Source organism: Aspergillus undulatus (genome assembly GCF_047715775.1).
Source record: "Aspergillus undulatus strain CBS 261.88 unplaced genomic scaffold BDV17scaffold_22, whole genome shotgun sequence".
Classification (NCBI taxonomy): domain Eukaryota; kingdom Fungi; phylum Ascomycota; class Eurotiomycetes; order Eurotiales; family Aspergillaceae; genus Aspergillus; species Aspergillus undulatus.
In genome coordinates, this window is record NW_027396626.1 from 405,220 (window position 1) to 427,566 (window position 22,347).

At 51.6% G+C, this 22,347-nt stretch overlaps 10 protein-coding genes across 10 annotated transcripts; 8 read left to right on the forward strand and 2 right to left on the reverse strand.

The window, feature by feature from the left end:
* Positions 1–181: 181 nt before the first annotated feature.
* On the forward strand, positions 182–2,124 carry BDV17DRAFT_84855 (EVE domain-containing protein). Its single transcript, XM_073765230.1, has 7 exons — positions 182–264; positions 406–685; positions 871–1,036; positions 1,107–1,376; positions 1,441–1,458; positions 1,510–1,626; positions 1,696–2,124. The coding sequence occupies exons 2-7, from the start codon at positions 614–616 to the stop codon at positions 2,037–2,039; spliced, it is 987 nt and encodes a 328-aa protein (XP_073615972.1). The 5' UTR covers positions 182–264; positions 406–613; the 3' UTR covers positions 2,040–2,124.
* A 605-nt stretch (positions 2,125–2,729) lies between these two features.
* Positions 2,730–4,342, forward strand: BDV17DRAFT_291134 (aldehyde dehydrogenase family protein; the record flags this gene model as incomplete). The annotated part of the gene is made up of 3 exons (XM_073762062.1): positions 2,730–2,857; positions 2,912–3,111; positions 3,162–4,342. The coding sequence occupies 3 exons, from the start codon at positions 2,730–2,732 to the stop codon at positions 4,340–4,342; spliced, it is 1,509 nt and encodes a 502-aa protein (XP_073615973.1).
* Positions 4,343–7,079: 2,737 nt separating this feature from the next.
* BDV17DRAFT_262862 (uncharacterized protein) lies at positions 7,080–8,064 on the forward strand. The gene is made up of 2 exons (XM_073757838.1): positions 7,080–7,348; positions 7,419–8,064. Exon 2 carries the CDS (start codon positions 7,457–7,459, stop codon positions 7,772–7,774), a length of 318 nt encoding a protein of 105 aa, XP_073615974.1. The 5' UTR covers positions 7,080–7,348; positions 7,419–7,456; the 3' UTR covers positions 7,775–8,064.
* Positions 7,843–9,191, forward strand: BDV17DRAFT_84801 (SMP-30/gluconolactonase/LRE family protein). The gene is made up of 4 exons (XM_073765229.1): positions 7,843–8,064; positions 8,122–8,282; positions 8,344–8,490; positions 8,548–9,191. The coding sequence occupies exons 1-4, from the start codon at positions 8,032–8,034 to the stop codon at positions 9,134–9,136; spliced, it is 930 nt and encodes a 309-aa protein (XP_073615975.1). The 5' UTR covers positions 7,843–8,031; the 3' UTR covers positions 9,137–9,191.
* A 1,007-nt stretch (positions 9,192–10,198) lies between these two features.
* On the reverse strand, positions 10,199–10,778 carry BDV17DRAFT_262863 (uncharacterized protein). Its single transcript, XM_073757839.1, has one exon. The coding sequence runs from the start codon at positions 10,637–10,639 to the stop codon at positions 10,304–10,306; it is 336 nt and encodes a 111-aa protein (XP_073615976.1). The 5' UTR covers positions 10,640–10,778; the 3' UTR covers positions 10,199–10,303.
* Positions 10,779–12,382: 1,604 nt separating this feature from the next.
* Positions 12,383–13,384, forward strand: BDV17DRAFT_85102 (uncharacterized protein). The gene has a single exon (XM_073765231.1). The coding sequence runs from the start codon at positions 12,613–12,615 to the stop codon at positions 13,234–13,236; it is 624 nt and encodes a 207-aa protein (XP_073615977.1). The 5' UTR covers positions 12,383–12,612; the 3' UTR covers positions 13,237–13,384.
* A 1,077-nt stretch (positions 13,385–14,461) lies between these two features.
* BDV17DRAFT_85123 (uncharacterized protein) lies at positions 14,462–16,533 on the forward strand. Its single transcript, XM_073765232.1, has one exon. The coding sequence runs from the start codon at positions 14,786–14,788 to the stop codon at positions 16,292–16,294; it is 1,509 nt and encodes a 502-aa protein (XP_073615978.1). The 5' UTR covers positions 14,462–14,785; the 3' UTR covers positions 16,295–16,533.
* Positions 16,534–17,487: 954 nt separating this feature from the next.
* Positions 17,488–18,962, forward strand: BDV17DRAFT_281657 (histidine phosphatase family protein; the record flags this gene model as incomplete). Its single annotated transcript, XM_073760059.1, has 2 exons — positions 17,488–17,534; positions 17,588–18,962. 2 exons carry the CDS (start codon positions 17,488–17,490, stop codon positions 18,960–18,962), a joined length of 1,422 nt encoding a protein of 473 aa, XP_073615979.1.
* A 407-nt stretch (positions 18,963–19,369) lies between these two features.
* BDV17DRAFT_291138 (uncharacterized protein) lies at positions 19,370–20,863 on the forward strand (the record flags this gene model as incomplete). The annotated part of the gene is made up of 1 exon (XM_073762063.1): positions 19,370–20,863. The coding sequence occupies one exon, from the start codon at positions 19,370–19,372 to the stop codon at positions 20,861–20,863; it is 1,494 nt and encodes a 497-aa protein (XP_073615980.1).
* A 402-nt stretch (positions 20,864–21,265) lies between these two features.
* BDV17DRAFT_262877 (uncharacterized protein) lies at positions 21,266–21,738 on the reverse strand. Its single transcript, XM_073757840.1, has one exon. It carries the CDS (start codon positions 21,670–21,672, stop codon positions 21,517–21,519), a length of 156 nt encoding a protein of 51 aa, XP_073615981.1. The 5' UTR covers positions 21,673–21,738; the 3' UTR covers positions 21,266–21,516.
* Between the last annotated feature and the right edge of the window lie 609 nt (positions 21,739–22,347).

Sequence of the window (22,347 nt, forward strand, 5' to 3'; positions counted from 1 at the left end):
GAGTTCTGGGTCTTGTCTAAATGATAGAATCATGGCGGGCAGAGATGAAGACGCTCCTCCGCGGTATCAATGTTATCAAGCGGCAAGTTGCATAGCACATGGAGTTTTGGCCCTCTAGAGGCCCTGTAACAGATCACATGATATGATCTTCCCGGGCCCACCGCGGCAGACTCGCGTCCGGGACAAGCTGCCGTGCGTCTGCCAGCGTGCTTAAGCCTGACCAAAGCAAAGCTCCAATCTGGTCCTTAACAGTCTAAAAGTCAGATGGTGGTGAGTGTTTTCTGTTATTAATCCTGTTCATCGCTTTATCCTCATTGTGAGGAGATTGAAGGAGGCAAATAACCTCCGATTGAATACTTTCTATTCAAAACAATTGACGCGCATTTGGAGACGGAGACTAACGACTTGCTGCCAACACTACAGGCGCGTTGACTCACTCGAGCTTTTATTCGTCTCAACGACATCAATCCCTTCGTTTCGACTAGCCGTCCATCATTGTCGCTCGCTCATTTCATTCATATCCTACCTCTTCTTTCCGCGATACCGGTCCATTTACATTTCCCGTACAACTAAGCTCTTGGAGGCCGTCACCGTTTCGTTTCTATCATCAATCATGGCGCTCGGCAGGAAGCGCAAGTCGGAGAGCGTAACAGCGGCCGACGAGACCTCTACGCCCTCGAAGAGAGTGAGTCAAATTTGAAATCACCTCGGTTCCTATTGTCATTCGCATAGACAATTCAGTGAGCAGCGCGTTGTCACAAGTTCGGAAGGCGATATAGACTCTTTGTTGTCCAGCAACTGGGTCTTGATGCACTACATGCCACAATCTTATCGCAAGTTCGCAGATGGCTGATGTTGTGTTCAACCAAGCAGGTTGCTACAGATGCCACTACTACCTCAACCCCCGCAACACCCGCTACGGGAGGAAAAAGAGGTAGAGGCCGCCCTCGCAAATACCCTGAAGGCTCGACGCCTGTTCGCCCTGAAGGACCGAAGAGAGGCCGCGGTCGCCCCCGTAAAGATACCTCGGCCACAGGTACGACTACCTCTTGGATTGGAGACGTGTAATCTTGATGTATTTTCCTGCCGTCTCTGACACAGACTAGCAACACCCAAAGCGACCTGCAAGTCGAGCACACCTGGTAGCAGTTCACGGGGCCGAGGAAGACCGAAGAAATACCCTGGCCTGGATGGCGTCAGTGACTCCACGTCCAAATCGAAGCCTTCGACAGCAAAGCCGGAGGCTAGCACCGACGATAGCGGGCGCTCTTACTGGCTGATGAAGGCAGAGCCCGAATCTCGCTTCGAGAAGGGGAAGGACGTGAAGTTCTCTATTGATGACTTGCGCAATGCCCAGGAGCCGGAGCCCTGGGATGGTACGTTCCATTCCTTGTAAATCTCCGACATTGAACCATCTGGCTAATTTTGGCTTTCTTCAAGGTGTACGCAACCCCGTTGGTAAGTCTGGCGAACACATTAATCCCTGAAGACTTTCTTACACAAGCGCAGCGCGAAAACACATGACCAACATGAAGAAGGGAGATCTTGCTTTCTTCTACCACTCCAACTGCAAAACCCCTGGCATCGCAGGGGTTATGGAGATCGTTCAGGAACAGTCTACGGACGGTGAGCTTTTCCTTGTGCGGCCGCAGCCTGTTGGATAGACTCATAACTGACTGGCTGTCAACTATCCAGAGACTGCTTTTGATCCCTCACACCCTTACTATGACATGAAATCCAAGCGTGACGCACCCAAGTGGGTTGTGGTTCATGTTGAGTTTCGACGCAAGTTCGACGAGTTGGTCACTCTAAACGAACTCAAATCCCACGCCAATGCCAAAGCACCCCTCGAGAATCTTCAAATGCTCAAACAAACCCGGCTAAGCGTCTCGGCTGTATCTCCGAGGGAATGGGACTTCATCATGTCCTTGGTGAAAGGTGGCGAGCAGACGGAGAAAACCGAAAACGCCGAGACGGTGGACGAAACCCCGAAGGCGAATTTAGAAGAAGAGAAGAAAGAGGAAGAACCTAGCAAGTAAGAAGGGATCTAGTGACAGCGTCGAGCTGTTGGGACATCTCAGCGATTTAGTTCTGATGTAATGAAGCCAGCGTGGGTGCGATTCTCTTTCTGTGTGTACTATAAACGAAAACTTCAGCTTTCTCCCATTTGTGCCTTCAAATATATCTTTGTGGCTTCGAAGGCCCATCATGGCCACCGACGAGGTAAGTGGTTTATACAACTCATCTTGCAGTTCACCAAACAGGACCGGAGAAGTGGAGATGAAGCCGAAGGGATCAAAAGAGGTGACACAGACAGCACGAACCCTTGAACAGTGCTTCGTAATCAGCAGTCGGGTTTCGCGAACCATGTTCATTCCAAGTTGCTGAGATCTCGATTCTCGAACGTATGGAATTGCTGAGAAGAGTAAGTCTATCCGAAAGAGGGGCCAGTCCGCCGCCAAGCCCCGCAGCTTCCAGTGGTTTATCTTTTATCTGCATCACTTGCAGCTCCAAGCTGCTCGAGCTCTCCAGTCGACATACCTATCTCCAGGCTCCATCTCCGGCTCTCCAACTTTTCCTACCCCTCCCCTCCCCATCGCTGCAGCCTCGATCCATATATGTCATTCCTTTCTTCCTTCTCATCTCGGTTCCGTCTCTGTGGGCTTCGCATCTCGACCTTCTCAACGACCTTTCAATCTCGGCGGCAGTTCCATCCTTCCAGAGTCACCATGTCTGACATTACCGTCCAGCTGACAGCTCCCAACGGGCGCAAGTATGCCCAGCCCATCGGACTGTTCATCAACAATGAGTTTGTTCCGTCCGAGTCCGGCGAGAAGTTCGCCACCATCAATCCTAGGTAAGTACCCGCGACGCACCCCTTCGCTTGGCAGTTGACTGATCTATGTCTTAGTGATGAGAACGAGATCACTTCAGTCTATGCAGCAGGTGAAGAAGATATCGACACAGCAGTCAAAGCCGCTCGCAAGGCACTCAAGGACCCCTCATGGAAGCTGCTCCCTGCTACGGACCGAGGCAATATGATGCTCAAGCTTGCGGATCTCATTGACCAGCACAAGGAAACCTTGGCCACCATCGAGACATGGGATAACGGTCAGTAGACCCTGTCAAACCCATCCCAACGTTGCATCTGACTTCCCCAGGCAAGCCGTACCAGGTTTCTCTGAACGATGACCTCTCGGAGGTCGTCAACACTATTCGGTATTGTGCCGGTTGGGCTGACAAAATTCACGGCCAAACAATCAGCACGACCCCTGCCAAATTTGCTTACACTCTCCGCCAGCCCATTGGTGTTGTCGGCCAGATCATCCCCTGGAACTTCCCATTGGCCATGGCTGCTTGGAAGCTTGGTCCCGCCTTGGCCTGCGGTAACACTATTGTTTTGAAGCCTGCAGAGCAAACTCCTCTTAGTATCCTGTATCTCGCCAACCTTATCAAGGAAGCTGGCTTTCCTCCAGGTGTCATCAACATCGTGAACGGTCTTGGACGAGTGGCAGGAACCGCCTTGGTTACTCACCCGGATGTGGACAAGGTTGCTTTCACTGGTTCCACCATGACTGGAAAGGAAATTATGAAAATGGCTGCGGGGAGTATGAAGAATGTGACTCTAGAAACCGGGGGCAAATCTCCTCTTATCGTCTTTGACGACGCAGACCTTGAGCAGGCGGCCAAGTGGGCGCACATTGGTATTATGTACAACCAAGGACAGGTCTGCACGGCTACGTCGCGTATCTTGGTGCATGAGTCTGTCCACGACGAGTTCGTGAAGCTTTTCCGAGAGGCCGTGGCCACCACCAGCAAGGTCGGAGACCCGTTCGCCGACGAGACCTTCCAGGGTCCGCAGGTCACCAAGGCCCAGTACGAGCGCGTCCTCTCATACATCGAGAGCGGCAAGCAAGAAGGCGCCACCCTGGTTGACGGTGGTGTTCCATACAAGAATGTCAAGGACGGAAAAGGCTTCTTCATCGCGCCGACAGTCTTCACAAACGTCACGGACAACATGCGCATCTACCGCGAGGAGGTCTTCGGCCCGTTCGTCGCGATCGCGAGATTCTCCACCGAAGAGGACGCCGTCAACCGCGCCAACGACACTACGTACGGTCTTGGAGCTGCCGTCTTTACCAAAGACATTGAGCGTGCCCACCGCGTTGCCTCAGATATTGAGGCAGGTATGGTCTGGGTCAACAGCAGCAACGACAGCGACTTCCGCGTTCCTTTTGGCGGTGTCAAGCAGAGTGGTATCGGCCGCGAACTCGGCGAGGCTGGCCTCGAGGCCTACTCCCAGGTCAAGGCTGTTCATGTCAACATCGGGACTAAGCTCTAAGTCCCAAGATCTCGCATGTTCTCTCTGTGGATTTCGAACGATTTACACTATTATCTGTAAAAGACGCCATTTATGACCTCAAAATTGAATACAACTGCATATGAAGTTCTCGGTGTTACACCATTCTCCCTGCGCACGATCTACCATGCAAGCCCTCCGTGTTGAATCTGTGTATGCGAGGTACATCGTCTCACTTCCACTACACCATGTCTACCAAACCGCAATAACTACAGGTAGTGCTACTCCTTATCGTAAAACACCTAGGTTGCATCAACCAAACACGTCTTCGGTAGAAAGCAACATTATCCTGTCCCGTATGTAGTTTCATATTATCTATACCCGACATGACTGTAAATGTGACCTTCCATGGTGATTGTTTATATTAGCGACGGATTGATGTGACCAACCCAGGGTGTGGAGTACATAGGTATACATATCCAGACAGATCTGCAGTCAACAATAGAACAAGTTGGAAACAAACCCACAGAATCACAGCAAAGAACCAGGGTCATGGAAGCATAAGTGCCTAATGCTTACTCCAGAGTCAAGATGTGATTGTGATATATGTACTGTACTGTACTGCACACTGCACACTTTACAGTGCACAGTGGAATGCACAGCCTATGTCTGTTTCAAAGTCGGCTGGCTGGCTGGCTGCGAGTACGCGACGCCACTGAGCCTGAGGCTTTGTTTCCAGTTTCCATCCCTGGTCGTGTTGGGAATCTAATATCCAATATCCATAGAGATTAGCTGGTCTATGTATGGAACTGGAAGTACTAGTAGGGACGCAGTTTGACTAGCGGGTGATTGTTTATAGTTTGAGGATCCGTGCGACGTTTAATCTACGTCGATGTGTGATGACCCTTAAGACTTGCAGCTGGGTCTGGAGGGGCCTTGCACATACCTAAGTGACGATTCTAGCCAGCCCTAAGGCTGCTCGTGGGTTCCCACTTCTGAAGGCGAGATTCCCTGCAACCTCGCCTACCTAGAAAGTAGTCTTTATGGAGCACTGAGATATCAAAGCGCATATGCACGTAATCTCAGCCACATTTCCAGCCCTAAGCGTTAGGCCGTTAGCAATCCTAGATCCGCCCCAACCTCCTCCTTTCTCCTCGACGTGCAGGCGAGTTTGACGGGGTTTTTGTCACAGCTGAGACGGAAAACAACCCGGTCGCCTAATTTCTTTAGATGAGGACTGGGTGGCGTACTTTGTCTGTTTGTCTTATGTCGTGGCGAGCCTGGACCGAATGCCTTGTTTTCTTGATACCTGATGTGTCTAGTGTGAAGTTTGGCTTGAGCTGGGTCAGTAAGATGAGGCTAGGTGTTTGCTGGGTGCTGAGGTTGATGTATACTCCGTACTGTGGACACACTGCGGAGGTACCTCCGTAATGTGAAGCATCGCCAGGAATCAAGGCTGAGCTAGCGAGGTGTCGGCGAGTCGCAGGCCGGGCCAGTCCCGGAAGTGCCATGACAAGGGGCCTTCATTGTTGGTGATGTACACTGTACTTGATTTTGGGGGAACGGAACACCGAAGAATAGGTACCTGGTACAAGCCTAAAAGAAGCACGAGTGCCCAAAAGTTGTAACGGAAAAACAGGCGTTACGGTAAGTGTATGGTCGATACTAGTTAGTTACCGAGGGCAGGGCATGGTTACTAGCGGCGTGTGAGAAAGGAGCCTTAGCTGCAGATTGACCCAGCTTATCATGCACGTAGGCATTGTCGAGCCCATGTAAGATACGTTGTCATGCATGAAGAATTGATCATGTGAGGGCGATTTTGTGCGCCTATGCCTGAAGTATTTATTAATGGGCGCGTATCAGCCCGGGTGCTTGCTGCGGGAAGTATCGCGTCGCTGATCAAGGAGCTGCCCAGATGAACCCTCGGTTCCTTCAAGATTTGAGTCTGGCCCCGGGCCAGGTTTGAAGAATAACCATGAAACAGAATCGAGAATCCAAAACAGGATTGGATGATTTAGCTTTCCTCTCACCGCATTTTCTGCGTACAGCACGCGGGTCCAGTCGGGGAAGGGCGAAAACGGACCTTGTTGGTGACAGTGTTGGTGACATGAAGTGGAACATTTGTCCAGAATAACTAGTATCAGGCTGCGATGTTTGCCTCCTGCAGGTACTCACCCCGACAACTGCCTGTCCGAACGATGCAGATGACTATGCATGGAGGTTGAGCTGGCGGGCTCCACGTCTGTCTGGTCCGTGACAAAAGGTGTTGATGGCCCGATTGTCAAGGCCACGGCTCCTGGACCCACAATCACTGACAACCTCTTGCTGATTTGGTAGAAGATTAGCAACATCATGGCGAACACCCCGGATAGATAAATAAAGCTGAAGCTTTGCTTTGTCTTTCCGGCGAAAATAATCGCTGATGAATCAAGAATGCTTGACCACTTCATTATTCGGCAGCTGTACTCCGTACGAGGCTTGCCTACAGACTTGTCCCGAGTCAGACGGATATGCTTATGGAGGCAAAGCTCGAGGATTCCATCACTGGCTGAGCTGAGAAGCGGTAGAACAATAAAGTGCTACACGTTTGGTTTGCCTGTAGGAGTCTCTGTTTGCCTTTTTTAACTTTGCACAGTCAGTTGTACCAACCGAATCGCAGAAAGAGGCTTCATGAGGCGTCGGAGAACGGGTGATCAATGCAGATGGGGATGCATTTGAAAGGCTGTAAGTCAGAAAGCTCGTTTCCAACTGGCAGAGTATCTTACACAAGGTTCGGCAGTCTGGGACCCCGGCCAATGTCCCGTGTCACATCCATGGAACAGAAACGTCGGATTCAGGGACCAACAGCGAAGACACGGTTCAGCGCCGATTTCCGCCGGTCGGATGAAATCCTATTTGTTCTCGGCTACCCCACAGACGCTCCTTGACAGGAAAAAGTGATGCTGGACATGACAGGTGCGTCATTGCAGCAAGACTCATGGCATCGCAGAAAGAGCCGTGGAGGGGCCAAGCAAACGTGCAGGAATCAAGTCAATTACACCATTTGAGGTAAGCGAAGCAAGCAAGTGCTTAAATAGATTCGACACGTTCGAGGCGACAGCTTAGGGATGGATGACAGGTGATACGTCGCAAACGAAGTCGCTAGGCTAACGCCCGATGTCTGATCTCCCTACTATTGTTCGTTCGGTAGACGGAGAGACCATTCGGAGCGAAGATCTGAGGCACAGCGGAGTCGCCATTGGACAACGAGGTTCCCCTCGTACTAGTGACATGATTCCTTCGGCGGGCAATAATAACGTCAGCGCCTATACACTGTACGGGGAACATGGATCTGGACGTAGCTTGCCCGAAAGAGTACAGAGTGACGTGGACCCGATGGCTTTGGCTAAGACATCATGCAATTGGAACTTGACTGCTGTTGCCGAAAGGGATAGAATGCATGTAGATATACAATTGAAGAAAGGGTGGAAGTAGTTGATGAGAAGGGTAACTTGTAGACACAGAGAGACTTAAAGCCCAAAGAGTTCATCGAGAGAACCAGATCGGAAGTCATGTGGGGGCTTGGCGCGCTTTCCCAATCGGCCACGCTTCCATTGCCGGAGTCTCCAACACTTTGCTCGAATCCCTCCAATTTCCCCTTCTTTGTTCCCCCATGCTATCGAATTGATTGAACACTCACTGGAACTGTCTTGCCAAGCCTGAATCCGCTCAGAGGCGAGATCATTACAACAATGTCTTCCATCCAAAAGTGGACGGTCTCTGAGGTACGGACTGGAACTTGCCTGGCTGTTTTGCCTGAACCTCACCGCTCTTACTATTAGCCGTACCTTAACATCTCCGGGACTTTACTCGAGGGCCCATTCTACGACAAGAGCAGGAATGAGTTTCGCTTCGTCGATATCTGGGAGCAGAAGCTATATGCTCTAGACCTTGTCAAGGGCCCCGCGTCTCTGAAATGCCTTGATACATCAGAGTCTATCGGGTGCGTGCTTCTTCGGACCAGACTATCTTGACCAGTCGGGAACTGACGTATGAGAACGTAGGGTCACTGCCAATATCGCAAATGGTAGTGAGAGTCAGAAGGATCACATAGTCGCAGCAGCCAAGTACGGATTTGCCTTCGTAGATCGCAATACAGGCGAGATATCATATGTTGCTCGTCCCTGGAGTGAACAAGACAAGCTTCACAAGTGGGTTCGATAGCTTACGCCTTGCGCTCCGACAAGTTCCTGACCTTAATTGACTAGGATGCGCTTTAATGATGGGGCAGTCGATAGCAAAGGCCGGCTCTGGGCCGGAGCAATGAACGACCCCAGAGTCGAGACCCCAATTAATGAAGGCGTCCTCTTTCGGCTGGACTCGGACCTGAAACTAAACCGGATGGTTGAGCAGCTGACAATACCCAACGGCATTGGTTGGAACCTCGCCAATGATACTATGTATCTGACAGACTCTCCAACCGGCAAGATCTTTGCTTTCGACTTTGACGAGGAAACCGGGAACATCAGCAATAGGAGAGTCCATTTCGATCTTGGGGAGCCGAAAGAGCCTGATGGCTTTGCCATTGACGTCGAAGGGTGTATCTGGAGTGCTATCTACGGCGGCGGCAAGGTTATTCGTATTTCGCCTCAAGGGAAGGTCGTCGGCGAAATATTGCTTCCAACCCGAAATATCACTTGCCCGGTATTTGTTGGCACGGAGCTTTTCATCACAACGGCCAAAGACGATACCAATGACAACCAGTTGCCGGAGTCCATCCGATACGGAGGGAACGTCTATAAAGTTGACGTTGGAATTCAGGGACTGCCAAAGTATGAGTTTCGTGTTGATCATTAACAGCTAATTCCCATGTGGCGATGGAGTTGAGAGAAGAGTTGTGATTAGTTCTGGCGATTTGGGCTCCGCCGAGGAGGTGCTGCCCTCGGTCATTTTTAGCTGCGATACCCTCAAATGTCGAAATATTCTCGGACCCCTGAACTTGGTCCCTCCATCACACGTACAGTATATAATATTGGTGCTAGCACCCGGAAACCGATTGGATAGTTCCCCGATCTATGGATCTTGCCCAAGAGCTGTGTAACAGGCTTCAAAAGGGGTAATACAGTAAGGATAGGTGAAGCTGCCTCGGACAAATGTACGACTGCACAGCCTGTGCCGAAACCAAGCATTCAAGCCGTGAGCTCCTGCTTCCGCGTTGAAGGTATATGCCGAATCATGTATGACTCTCTTGATATCCTCCGTACCAGTGAGGTTGCTCGTATTCCAGCTGCAGAGTCTCCACTACTGGCCAGCCCAAAGGAGAAAAGGAATATGCACAGGAGTACGGACTATGGAGTCGCCAGCAGCCAAAAGTACTTCGCCATTCGGCGCAAGCCACGTTCGTAAATGGAGCATCATGAGCACGTCGCAAAAGAAGTACGGCCGCACAAACGTACAGTACCAGTCTGACCATGGTTTGTTCCATCTCCGTCCTGGAGAGAGATGCATGTCTGAAAGCGTTTGCCTGCATCTTACTGAATTCGAACAACCGACCTCGGCCGAATGGGTGAACAAGAGTATTTTTCTGTTCGACATTTCCGCGGTCGCGATGGCCTGGACATCTGTGTGATGGTGGATGCATTGGGTGCCGGGATCGCCTTACTCACTCGCGAGGCTGCATTGTTCCTGCCTTGCCTTGCCTTGCCTGAGCTAATCTGATCGAAGGCAGACGCTAGACCAAACAACTCGGCATCGCGGAGGTGTGAAGGACACTGCATGCATGATGCAGCGGAGCACTAGCTCCAGAATCCAGATCCCCTCTAAAAACGTGTGCATTATTGTCTTGAGGAGGTATCCCTTATATCGTCTTCAACACTCAATGATATCTATGGTCTTAGACATGGCTACCTCTTGTCGTCTATTCGTCGCAACCTCTGCGCCCTAAAGACGTGTGGTACTCGCTACCTATAAAAAAGATCTGCTGGAGATGTACCCGATGCAACCTTACATGATAAGATATCGCGCTTAACTCGGAACAATGGTGATAATATCCTGAGCAGCATGGAATAACTCCAAGTCCTGGAGAAAGCGGTTACGGCGGCACTGGAGACGGGAGGTCCTGACTTTTTGAAGCAGGAAAGAAAAGCAACCATGAGGCGGGCGATCAATCTGATCGAGATCGAAAAGAACAATTGTCAATGTATATGCTCGACTAAAATATCTTTCTTTCAAAGCACACCGACTCGTTGCAACTGGACAACGCATCTCCGAGAGACCCGTGAACCACAATGCTGGGAACAGTTGAGGAATCCTGCCAATCGTCAAAAAGCACCCGGCAACAGCGCTAACCCAAGCAACCATCTGCACATTCTACCGTTATCCTCTGATTTTTCAGTCCTCTACCGAAGCTGCTGGCTGGCAAGGATAATGGAATATACTTCCGCTATTTACTATATTGAAAACCGACTATTCCTTGAGGCAACGTTTAGGTCGCTGCATTTTCTACGGCTGGAGGGATCACTCCTTACCGTCTTTCTTGAAAACAAACTCCACCGAAAGTAGTCTTCTTTGCACGCTATGGACAGGCTAACTTGATTTTATATTAGGTTACGCTATTCCTGCTGACACGCCCCGCCCCAAAAACCCTGGCCCTACGAAAGTCGATTCAGAATTCACATCCAATGCAAGATGTTCCGGCCTACCGGCCTTCGCGTGATTCAAAATAATTGGAGCACCAATCCAGCCGCCGGCCAATGTCCAGTTGCGTAGGCGGGCTGCCAGCACAGCCGGCCTTCTCGTGCGGATCGTTGGGGCTGATCGGCGATGATGGCGCCTGAAGTGCGCCCCCCCCGTCGATTTCAGCATGCTGCTATGCTTTGAAGCCCGGAGCCGAGAATGCAAGATTGGGCTCTCCTCGAGGACATGGCCGGAAATATCCTCAGGGTCTGCGAAGGAGCTGGGCGGATGGCCATCCTTGAATGACGGGATTGCAAATCCTGAAACGACAGACTCGCACCACTCTCTATATTCTATGAATCGGACCGACCAGTCTCTGCGGATGACGGGTGGGCTCTGTACCACAAAGTATCACCGACAACGGCGGGGTGGGAGACAAATAAGAACCATCAAAGAAATGCCCAGCTTAACAGACAATGCCTTTGGTCCCCACTGGCCTCCCTCTGCTGCCAGCCGAATCCTCCACGAGTGATCGGAAAAGTGTCAGCACAAATAACGTCCAGACGACACATACTCGGATATTGAGCCTCTTAATACGAGCCGTATAAGCCATTCCAGTGCCTGGATTATCATCAACAGTTACACTAAATCGGCAGCAGTACACTGTCTACTTCTTTGCCAGGATCCTGAGTAGCCTCTCCTTTCAGAGTCAGGCTTGAAATCCAAAGGAACCCCAAGAAGCGAATGATGTTCACAAGGTGCTCGTACCTTATCTGACGGAGCATATCTCGAGTGCACTCCGTAGATGATGTACGGAGTGGGAGGGCCTATTATTGCCGTAACATATGCGGTCAATCGCTAAGCGCCGTTGCCTCGATGCCCGTCATCCATGGTAACCATGTCTCATGTTATGCAGAAGTCAGTTTTAGGAAAAGCTGTGCAGGAAGGCAGCGGCCATTGAACCCGTTATCATGGCGACGCTGGGTATCTATGGTCAACGAAAGGCCCAAATCCTGAGTTCGGCTCTCGCCTTCATCTTTGTCCGTCCTGCAAGACGTCCTGAATGGCCAGCACCGTCTTGCGAACCTTATCCGTCGTTTAATACCACATGACGTAGCGGATACATCCTTTGACCTTTCCCACGGCTTAAGGAGCTGGCTCCTGTCGAAATCTGCGTCAATTCGACGTCCGAGTATCATGACTGACCACTGAGGATGCCATCAGTCGCGAAAGGTCTGTCTCACATGGAGCCATCCGCGCGACTCAAGATTCAAGCATGAATCCTGGGCCCCGCGCCGAGTGGTGGGTTTCAAGATTCGCTCGGTAGGCGAAAGGATGGACGGCGCCAATGGCAGTGTAGCAAACCCCCAAGAAAAGCACAAGGTGGTTTTCCACTGGCCACCGGGACAGTAAAATTGACCCGATGGGACAAAAATTCATGGACGACGATCAATCAGAGCAGGAAGGATGAGACCCAGGCCCAGAGATAAGCCAGGCTAGATACCTAAGAACCTTCGTTCGGGACTCCACGATGTCACTCATGAGTCAAATTGATACAGAACATCATGGATGTATCAGCTTCCGGTCATATACACCTACGATAGCCCTGTGTGGAACCCCAAGATCTCCTGAGCGGACTTGAGCGGATAAGTACACCGATGCGGCTTTCTGCCGAAAATCCTTTCCACCCGAGGGCAAGTATCGATGGGCCAGTCGCAAAATGCGTGAACACTGGAGGGTGTGCTCTGTCAGCACTCGAATTGAGCTCCCGGATCTTGACTGATTTTTCAACTTCTTTTTCTTTTTTCTCGGGGACCAGAATCAACTCTTCACCGAGCCTGGCGGCTTTCTTTTCCACGTCGCTTCACGCGGGATCGGGTGAAACTGATAGGGCGCTATTGAATCGCTCTGGGCCACGAGGATACCTAGCGGCTGGTGAGCGAAGTAGTGGTGATAGTTGCGGGAAGGTGAGCCAAGTTTTTGAACTCCAGTTGACCCGGGATTCAGGGGCGATTAATTTACCAGGAGTCAGGTCCTGGCGGGGAGACAGCATCATTCTCGCTCAGCCATGCAATAACAAGTCGAAGATAATCCTCGTGATAGGGCCGCTGAGAGGAAGCTCGTTTCGATGGAAATCGACGGATCCTAGGGAACGTCCCGTCATCCTGGAGCGCCAGTGGTATGATGTTATCCGAAGGGGCTCTGGATATTTCGAACACCGCTTTGAACTCTCTCCTCCGTACTTCTGTCGGCAGTTCGGGTATGACAGGAGCGGTAAGTAGCCGCCCTGCGCAGGGCGCGACAATATTCAGTGCTGCTCTCTGATAGCGATACTAGTAGCTACTGGGGCCTTTTAGGCGCGGCCGTGAGCCCACTCCGAGCGCTGTTGGTAACTGACCTAGTGACCGCCGACCTGCCTGAGTGACGTGCATGGCCAGTTGTCCACTCATGCCTGCATGAGGCATGGCAGCAAATCCTAGGTGCTTTCGGCCTCCACTAAATTTGACCATGACCATGGTGACGGCGCCTCTTAGGTGCTCCGGGTCGCTCACGATATTTCCCCAGCCCCATCCCCCTGCTAGTTGCCTTTTAGTCCACGCGCTAGCTTGGTCTTAAAAGGATTTCTCGCCTGCGACCAATTGGACTGCAGCCATGGGTGCAACTCTCGATGAGAAACCCCAAGCATGTCATAATAACATGCTGATGCGAAAGTCGAAACAAACAAGTCACTTGCGTCACGTCCCCAGACGGCACTCACTGTTCCTGCCCAATTGAGGTCTGATATCCCGTCTCCCCCCGTCTTTGCTTTGCTTTGTCTTGGGGAAGCACAGCCTGCTTCCTCCCATTTCCCTTCGGGGCGAGCGACATACCCAGCCATAGGAAATGGCACGAAGTACGTGTTTGAGCCTGCTTGGCTGCCACATCTATAGCCTCGATGGCGTCGAAACTGCGCCGTTGGGTCTACCGTGTACTCCGTACAACACGTGTATGATCAGTACGGTACTGTATGGACAGGTATGTAACGCTGTGGTTTCTTTTTTTTTTTTTTTTTTTTTCCGCTGTCCATTTCGTATTTTATTTTTATTTAATTTATTTTTGGTGGAAAACCCTCTCTGTCTGAGAGCTGTTGTCTGTTCTGATGGTTCACGACCAATACTTCATCTTTCACACCGCTGGATCTGATCCTCAACAGCCTACTACCTGCAAACTTCCTTAATGGCTCACGATCATCCCTACTGACTTGGCTTGTCTCTTCTCTGGTGTATCAGTAGTTTGAATTCAGCCCTGGTTCATAAACTCACCTCCTCCCCGTCCTCCTCCCTTCACCCCCATTTGGCTTGTATACCTTTACTCTTCTTCTTGTATATCTCTATCCCCCCTCTTGTTTCATATACATCTGTTATATTACCATCTTGCCCTCGTATCCTTCAATTCTTAATAAACTTTGCTTACCTTGTAGTACGCCTGGCGCTATCCTGCTATTGCTACCCAACACGACACCAAGGGGAAATCCGGAAGAAGGGATTTTCTCGCATAAACCATCTTCTGCTTCCTTCTTTTCTCGCTCATTTTTCGTCTCTCACCTTCACCGTGGCTACCCTTGGGCTCAGCGTGGTGACTCCTCCATACTCCCACTCCCATTCCCCCTCCCATTCGGTGCACTCACGGCAATATCACTCGCTGTCTGACTACAACCGTGCACATTCCGCCACCGGTTCCCTCTCTCGTGCTTCTCGTCACGAGTCTTCTTCGGCTCTCCTAGAGCGAGAGGGGGCTCCGCTATGTCCCGAGCTGCCTCAGAGGCATACTGCTGAAAGAAACGCGGAGCATATGTCGAAGATCCCCAGGGTTTCCGATCATTCGTCAGTCGATGCACACTCGCAAGAGGACCGAGGCTCGCTCGAGCGGAAGAGACGCCATGCAGACGATGAGGGCTTCTCTCCCACCTCGGAGCGTCGTGACTCCGTGCGTTCCCGGCCGCTTTCCTGGCACCCATCTGCCCCAGTGGAACCGCCGTTGGGCTCTTCGCAGCACCGCTCAATTGGAGTCAGTTCGATCCTGAACCATCCGGCCACGGAGGGGCTCGGGGTGCGGACGGCGTCTGTGGACGCTGGTCGCGAGAGTCTAGGAGAACAGCCTCCGTTGGACTTGCAGACTCATTCTCGATTCTCTTCCTCTTCAGCAGTACATTTACCGTCCCCATCGTCTATGCACCCCGCAAACCCTCCAGCCCTATCACCTGGGATGAGAAGTCACCAGGGCATCGCGCCTGTCTCACCATCATTTCGATCTATCGGCGCAGGAGGGTATTTCGCACCAAGGGCTGGCCCTGGCCAGTCTCCGTTGTCTCAGCAATTGCCTGGCTTGCAGAAGGTGGCTCCTAGCTCGCCTTTACCGACGGACCCCTCTTCTGGGCACCCTCCGCCCGTGTCCAGCCATCACCATCAAGCTTCCACACACTCGGCTTCAACCTTTGCTAGTCACCATGCAAATACGAATCAAACACCGACCCCGAGCCCCAAAGAGCCCAGTCCGACCACACCGGCGTCCATGTTCAGCCAGCTGGGCCGATCATCGCCCGCCCTTTCTGCAGCGCCTATGCCTCAGTCAGCTCCACTGTACATGAACTCTCCCACTTACGCGGCGGTGGATCCCATGAATCGATTACCTTTGGGCATGCCTGGACAGAGGCACTCGGTAAGTGAGGCACCCGGCGTGGACGGCCCTCAAAGCCGGGTCAATGCCCCTCCTCAAATGATTGAGTGCTATATCGACTACAAATCCGGCTCTTCGACGCAAGCAGAGAAGCGAAAGGCGAACAGCGATGCATCCAGAAGATTCCGCCAAAGGAAACGCAACGATACGCAGAAGGATCAGAAGATCACCACTCAGCAGGATGAGATCCGGAAACAGGCGGAGACAATCCAGAAGCAAATGGACGAGCTTCACATCCTAAGGGAACAGCGCGAGTTCTACCGTGCTGAGAGAGACTACTTCCGAGACCAAGCCTCTCACTTCGTTCAGATTCCTGCCCGACCGACTTCTCCTCACAACGTAGGAATCAAGCCTGAAGCGAACAACGCGGAGGGCGATCCTCGGACATGGACTGGCTCAGGCGTCCCGTTGAAGACTGAAGAAACAACATCTGACTTGTCTTCACAACAACACCAGCCGGGTGCTCGCGCGCCCACACAACTTCTCACCCCTCACCCCGGTACGATGCCTGGGGGGCACTGGTCCGCCCCGTCAGCGTATCCAGCGCAGACGGACAGAGTCGCTTCAGGCGAGCGACAGGGACAGATTTCTCCAACTTCAGGAGCGTGGAACCGCACCGCGTAGGAAAGAGAGACCGCGACAACAGTAACGACAGAAACTTGGCTCGAGCTATGTCAGGAACTCAGCTCCGCCCGGAACAGGTTGAGACGCCTGCCGCGCCTCCACTTCTTATATTGCTTTCTATCTGCCGTCATGGTTTGGAGACTGGGGCTCATTCCAAAAGCACTTCACTTGATATTTGTTTCTCGCAGCGAGAGTACATACTGCATCGAAGGATTCGTTCGGGCCGTCTGTGACGCATGGATTTGGTTGAGCCGGTGACAATGCTTGGTGGATTGCGCCGTCTTCTGTGCATGATTTTGCTTAGAGCGCCAGCACATATTCTTTCCTTCCTCACCTCATACGTTTTGATTTGGCTTATACGCGATCACCGAAGTTTTAATTCATCCTCATGTACGTCTCCATCGTCTGCCGATTCAGGGGTCCATCAAAGCCTCCGAGGATCGATCTCGCGTGGGGGGTGCCGTTTCATCATATGGGTTAAGGTCGGTGCTTGTTGGCGTTGAGGGTCTGCATTCTTGCCTTTTGCTTGTTTCGCCTTGCAGTTCTCGCATGTGTACTCTGAAAACGATACCATCGTACTGCTAAGGCTTTCGAAAAGCGCGACTTTGCTTGTCGATGCCTGTCCGAATTCCCGCGCGACTGACTTGGCTGCCATAGACTGTATATGTATAGTACAATTGAATTTGTCACATTCCAAGCAAAGATAAGAAAGTGACTCTGCAATCTCCAAGTCCGAGTTCTGGGACTAATAGTGCCGTGGAGACGTAGTAAATGTTTGACATTGCTTGCGAATGCTTCAGTGTCAGATACTCGGAGATGGCTGTCGATATAGGACTAGTCGTGCCTGAGGCAACAAACCACCACCGCTGACAGCCCACGTGCCGCCGGTCCAGCCTATCACAGTCTGCCATTCATCTGCATCACATCCACCCCCAAGGTATCAGGTCTCCATCCACTTTGGATTCATCACCCACATTCGACAACGTGGGATGGCTTCCTCTTCAGCCTTCCGGTAGCCGACCGACCTAGGCTTCCGCTATCTAATGGCGCTGATCCACTTCCCCCGAGAGACCGTACGCAATGCGCCGAAGATGAAGGAGTCGCTGCCGATATTTAAGCACGACTATGGCCCAGGTTGGGCTCCGAGGGCCCGTGCCTATAGCAGTACTAGCAGGTTGAGGATTGCTTTCATTATGGTGCTCTTCACAGCGTCGATTTCGCTTTTCTATTTGCTTTCGAGGTGATTTTTATCTTACCTATATACGTACTAGACTGATGCTAACCATCATCCAGCACCTCTGCCTCGGCGTCAGCGTCAGCGCCTAAAAACCAGTCGCAGTCCTGCAACTCAATTGAACATGGCTACCAATGCTTCCCATCCATCTCGCACCTCTGGGGCCAGTACTCCCCCTACTTCTCGCTGGAGCAGGAATCCGCTATTCCCCAGGCCGTGCCGGACAGCTGCATTGTGACATTCGCGCAGGTCCTCTCGCGACATGGAGCCCGGTATCCAACGGAGAGTAAGTCCGCGAAGTACGCGGACCTGATTAGCTCCATCCAGAGCAATATATCCTCGTCTTCATTCTCGGGGAAGTATGCCTTTCTCAAGGAGTACGAGTATACCCTAGGCGCGGACGACCTGACGGCCTTCGGCGAGGACCAGATGGTTGATTCGGGGGCTAAGTTCTATCAGCGGTATAAGGAGTTAGCGAGAGAGATCACGCCGTTTATTCGTGCGTCGGGGTCTGGTCGGGTCGTTGCGTCTGCGGAGAAGTTCATTGAGGGTTTTACCAAGGCGAAGGAGGACGACCATCTCTCATCGAGAGGCGACACCGCAACCGTGAACGTAATTCTCCCCGAGACAGACGGATTCAACAATACCCTCGACCACAGCACCTGCACCGCCTTCGAGAGCAACGAAGACGCCGATACCATCGAAGACAACTTCACTTCGCTCATCGCGCCCCCCATCGCCAAGCGTCTGGAATCAGACCTCCCGGGCATCACCCTCACAAATAACCAAGTAATCTACCTCATGGACATGTGCTCCTTCGACACGGTCGCGCGCAGCCGCACAGGAACTACCCTCTCCCCTTTCTGCACCCTCTTCACAGAGACCGAATGGATCCAGTACGACTACCTGCAATCGCTCTCAAAATACTACGGCTACGGCGCCGGCGCGACCCTAGGCCCAGCGCAGGGAATCGGATTCACGAATGAGCTTATTGCGCGATTGACGCAGAGCCCAGTGCACGACACCACGAGCACAAATCGGACTTTTGACGCGGACCCAGCAACGTTCCCGCTCGATCGAAGACTCTACGCTGACTTCTCGCATGATAATAGCATGATCTCGATATTCTTCGCGATGGGCCTTTATAACGGGACTGCGCCGCTTTCTCAATCCAAGGTTGAAACTATCGCCGAGATGGACGGGTACGCGGCGTCTTGGACCGTGCCGTTTGGGGCGAGGGCTTATTTTGAGGTTTTGGATTGTGAGGGGGAGGGTGAGACGGAGCCGCTTGTGCGCGTCTTGGTTAACGATCGGGTTGTTCCCCTGCATGGGTGTGTGGTTGATGAGGCGGGACGGTGTTCGTTCGATGAGTGGGTGAGGGGGTTGAGCTTTGCGAGGAGTGGTGGGAATTGGTGGAGTTGTTATGCTGCTTAGTTGGGGGTGTCTTGGGGGTTTAGCTAAGATTGGGCTTTGGGTGGGACTAAGGGGTAGGGAAAAGTTGTTTGTGGTTAGCTCTGGCTTTTCTTATTGTGAATTGATTTCACTTGGGAATTTAAATGTGGTTTTGTTTTGGAGTGTTTTGTGGATATCTTATGGTTTGATACCAGGGCAGACACTTTTCCCTTGACTGCACAAATTTATAACCACAAGTTCACACCCACAAACTCCAGCAGTGATGTCCAGTGAATCCAAGCTTGCCTCCACGTGCCATGTCCAGTGTTTGGCCGGAGATGTCAACCTCTTATGTCTTCTTTCTTTCTCTTTTCTATCCACTCTCATCTCTTCCTACCATCCTATCCCATCCTCACCAACAGACCTGTCCGTCAGCTCCTGACCACACCATGACAGAAACGTCCCATTCCAGCAAAATACCACCCTCTCCTCCCTCAAATTCACCTGAAATGGCCGAGCCACCTTCCCAGCAACACAGGAAGCCCTTCAAACCAGCCATCATCCTGATAAGCTCGCCAAACACAGACACAGCCGCCTTCACAGCTCGCTACCGCTCCATCCTAACGAAGATGCAACGAGACGCGCGCCTTCTACTTGCCTTGGGCCTTGCCGATCTCCAGAGAATCTTAGCAAACGAGACGAAAGCGGATTCGATAGCGGGGTTAGTTGTCACGGACGCGAGTATTATGGATGTTGATGACGACGAGGGCAAGGGCAGAGATGATGGCAATGACAGTGGAGAGAAGAACGCTCTTTCACAAGTCTTATCTGGGATTGCGACGGGCGAGTATTCTTGCTCGTCTTCTTACGAGCAACAGAAGACACAACGAGCCAACACAGACACCGGTCGGAAGACAAGGCTCGGTTGGAAGAGTGTCGGCAACTCCGAGAGCATCAGCATCCGCCCCCGCGAATGGACCGTCGTCTTCGCGTTCGACTTTCCGTCCCAAGCAGCTCTTCAACCCCTCCGATTCAGACACTATATGGCCGAGACCTTTCGCTCTGAGATTGGCTGGAAGATCTGCGGCACCACGAAGGCGAAGTGGATGCTGCAGATGAGCGAAAGATGGTTGCGGAAGATGGGCGAAAGGGTCTATCGCGGGAATCGATATGAAATACGGGCTGTCTTTTTGGATGGCGTTGAGGAAACGGATAAGGTTCTCGTTGTTGAGAAGGGGAAGGCTTCCGGCATCAGCGAGAGTGTCCCAGAGCTTGGCACTGTTCCACGTCGCGGCCAGTCTCGAGAGCTATATTCGGATCGTCTGGGTGAATTGGCTGCGTCTGCTTCAAAAGACGAGACGGATAGCACGGCGGGCGACGAAGAGGTGGAGGTTGCGCGCGGTGATGGAAGTTGGACGCTTGCAACGAGCATGGATGGTGCAGTTAGTCATCCTCCTTGGGGCCAGGCTGAACACCTCAATATGCTTGCACAAGAGTCTCTTCGAGAGGAACAGGAGGGGGCTGATGATGAGCTCGTCAATAAATTTGATGATCCGTATGAAGGCGAGGACGAAAAGGAGGACGAAGACGCCAGAGCTGGTGATAGCGACTCGAACATCGAACAACCGGCCCAGCGTCTGATATACGTCAACGTTCCTGAAAAGCGTCGCAAGATCAATAGCAGTGGCAACATTATGTCCGCCTCTGATGCTGATTCACCAGCCGATGAAGATGTCTATCGATCAAAGAAGCAAAAGAATGATGCTTGCATTGCGGACTGCCCTGTCGCCCTCCACGAGATCAAGTCCTGGGCGGAAAGAGGAGGCCAGCGATTCCGCGTACGTGGATACGTTGGGTTTGTTGGACACGTCGAGGATAATCGGTCCATGGCCAGCCTGATACTGGGAATGTGCGGAGTGCAGAACGCCAGGCCCCTGTCATAGACAATCAGGTGTTTCTTGAGAGAGCGTTGACTTGGGTGGAGACCTCTGGATCTCGGATGGCAAAGAAGGCCCCGAGTCTCCTGCAATCGCTCGAAAAGACCTGTTCGCAGTGATTGGTCACCCAAAGTGAGATCCATGTACAAGAGAGTTGGGAATCCATGTACAAGAGAGTTGGGATACCATAAATACGCCAAAGCCATGTACAGTAAAGTAATAGTCTACCACAAGCACCGCCACATGCTCAATGAATACATCACAGACAAACAATCAAACAACAATTATTAATACACAGATGTCAGAAAAAAGAAAGACATTGCTCCGCTGTAGGATCGATACCTAGGCCTCATCTTGCTGAGATTCCTCACTCAAGGTCGGTGCAGGCGGAGACGCATCGCTCCAGCGCTTTGGCTGCTTGTTTCCATACGCTGTTTAATTTCGTCAGCATCATCCAGATCTTAGAAAGAGTTCTTAGGCAGGGGAAAAAAGAAATAACTCACTCCGCTCAAACAAGACCCACGACGTATACATCAAAATGGGCAACGCCACTATCGTCGAGATCCATCTGCAAGCTAATTAGAACGAACGCTCATCAAGCAACATCCCCTCAAACCGATAGAAAGAGAGAAAGACGAGTGGACAAACAAGGTAAGGACTCACCGTCTAGAAGCAGCCTTATACTCCTTCGTCTGCCGAATATCACCGACGGCTTTCGGAAGAGGTCGTCTTGGATAAGAGGGAGGATCTAAAACGACACGGGGTTTTGCATTTGCATTTTGAGATTGGTTTCTTGGGGGCTGTGGTGTAGACATCTCTGATAATATCTCTGGTATTGCCTTTTGTTCCTGCTCTGGAGGAATATCAAAAGGCTGTTGGAGTGGAACTGGGCGGATAGAAAAGACGCGGTGGAGCGGCCAATGAAGGCGAGACATCACGTGATCGATGGGAGTAGGTGTCTTCCTATCTGAGCAGAGGGACGCTTCTTCCTCCAAATGCAGCACTTATACCATCAAGCTGGCAAGGCAGCTGCAATTATGAGCCGGGAGGGAAGGTGCAACTCCTGGTGGTTCCTTCCGCATCTGGTGGTTGTGCCTTGCTGGAAGTCTACGCAAGTATATAGTTAATGCTAGTTGATGGATTTGTGTTTCTTTAGAGTACAATAATACCATAATTTCGAGGCCGTATGGAAGTTCTCTCTACTAACAAAGACAGAGATAGTTGAGCAGGACAGCCGAAAGCACGGAGTGGTAAGAGTACATACTGAGGAAAGACCCCAGAAAGCTGTTTCAATTGTTCCCCACGAATACCATGGGAGAGGAATATAAGAAAATGACATGCAGTTGAAGAGAAAGCCGTACTCGAGATCGCGATAGAGTAAATAGCTCCGTATCAGAAATAAGATACAATTATACTAACTAGTTATGCCCAGAGACCGCAAATGTCGCTATGCTTGACCGACCTTATAAATAGCCACCTAAGACTCCAAA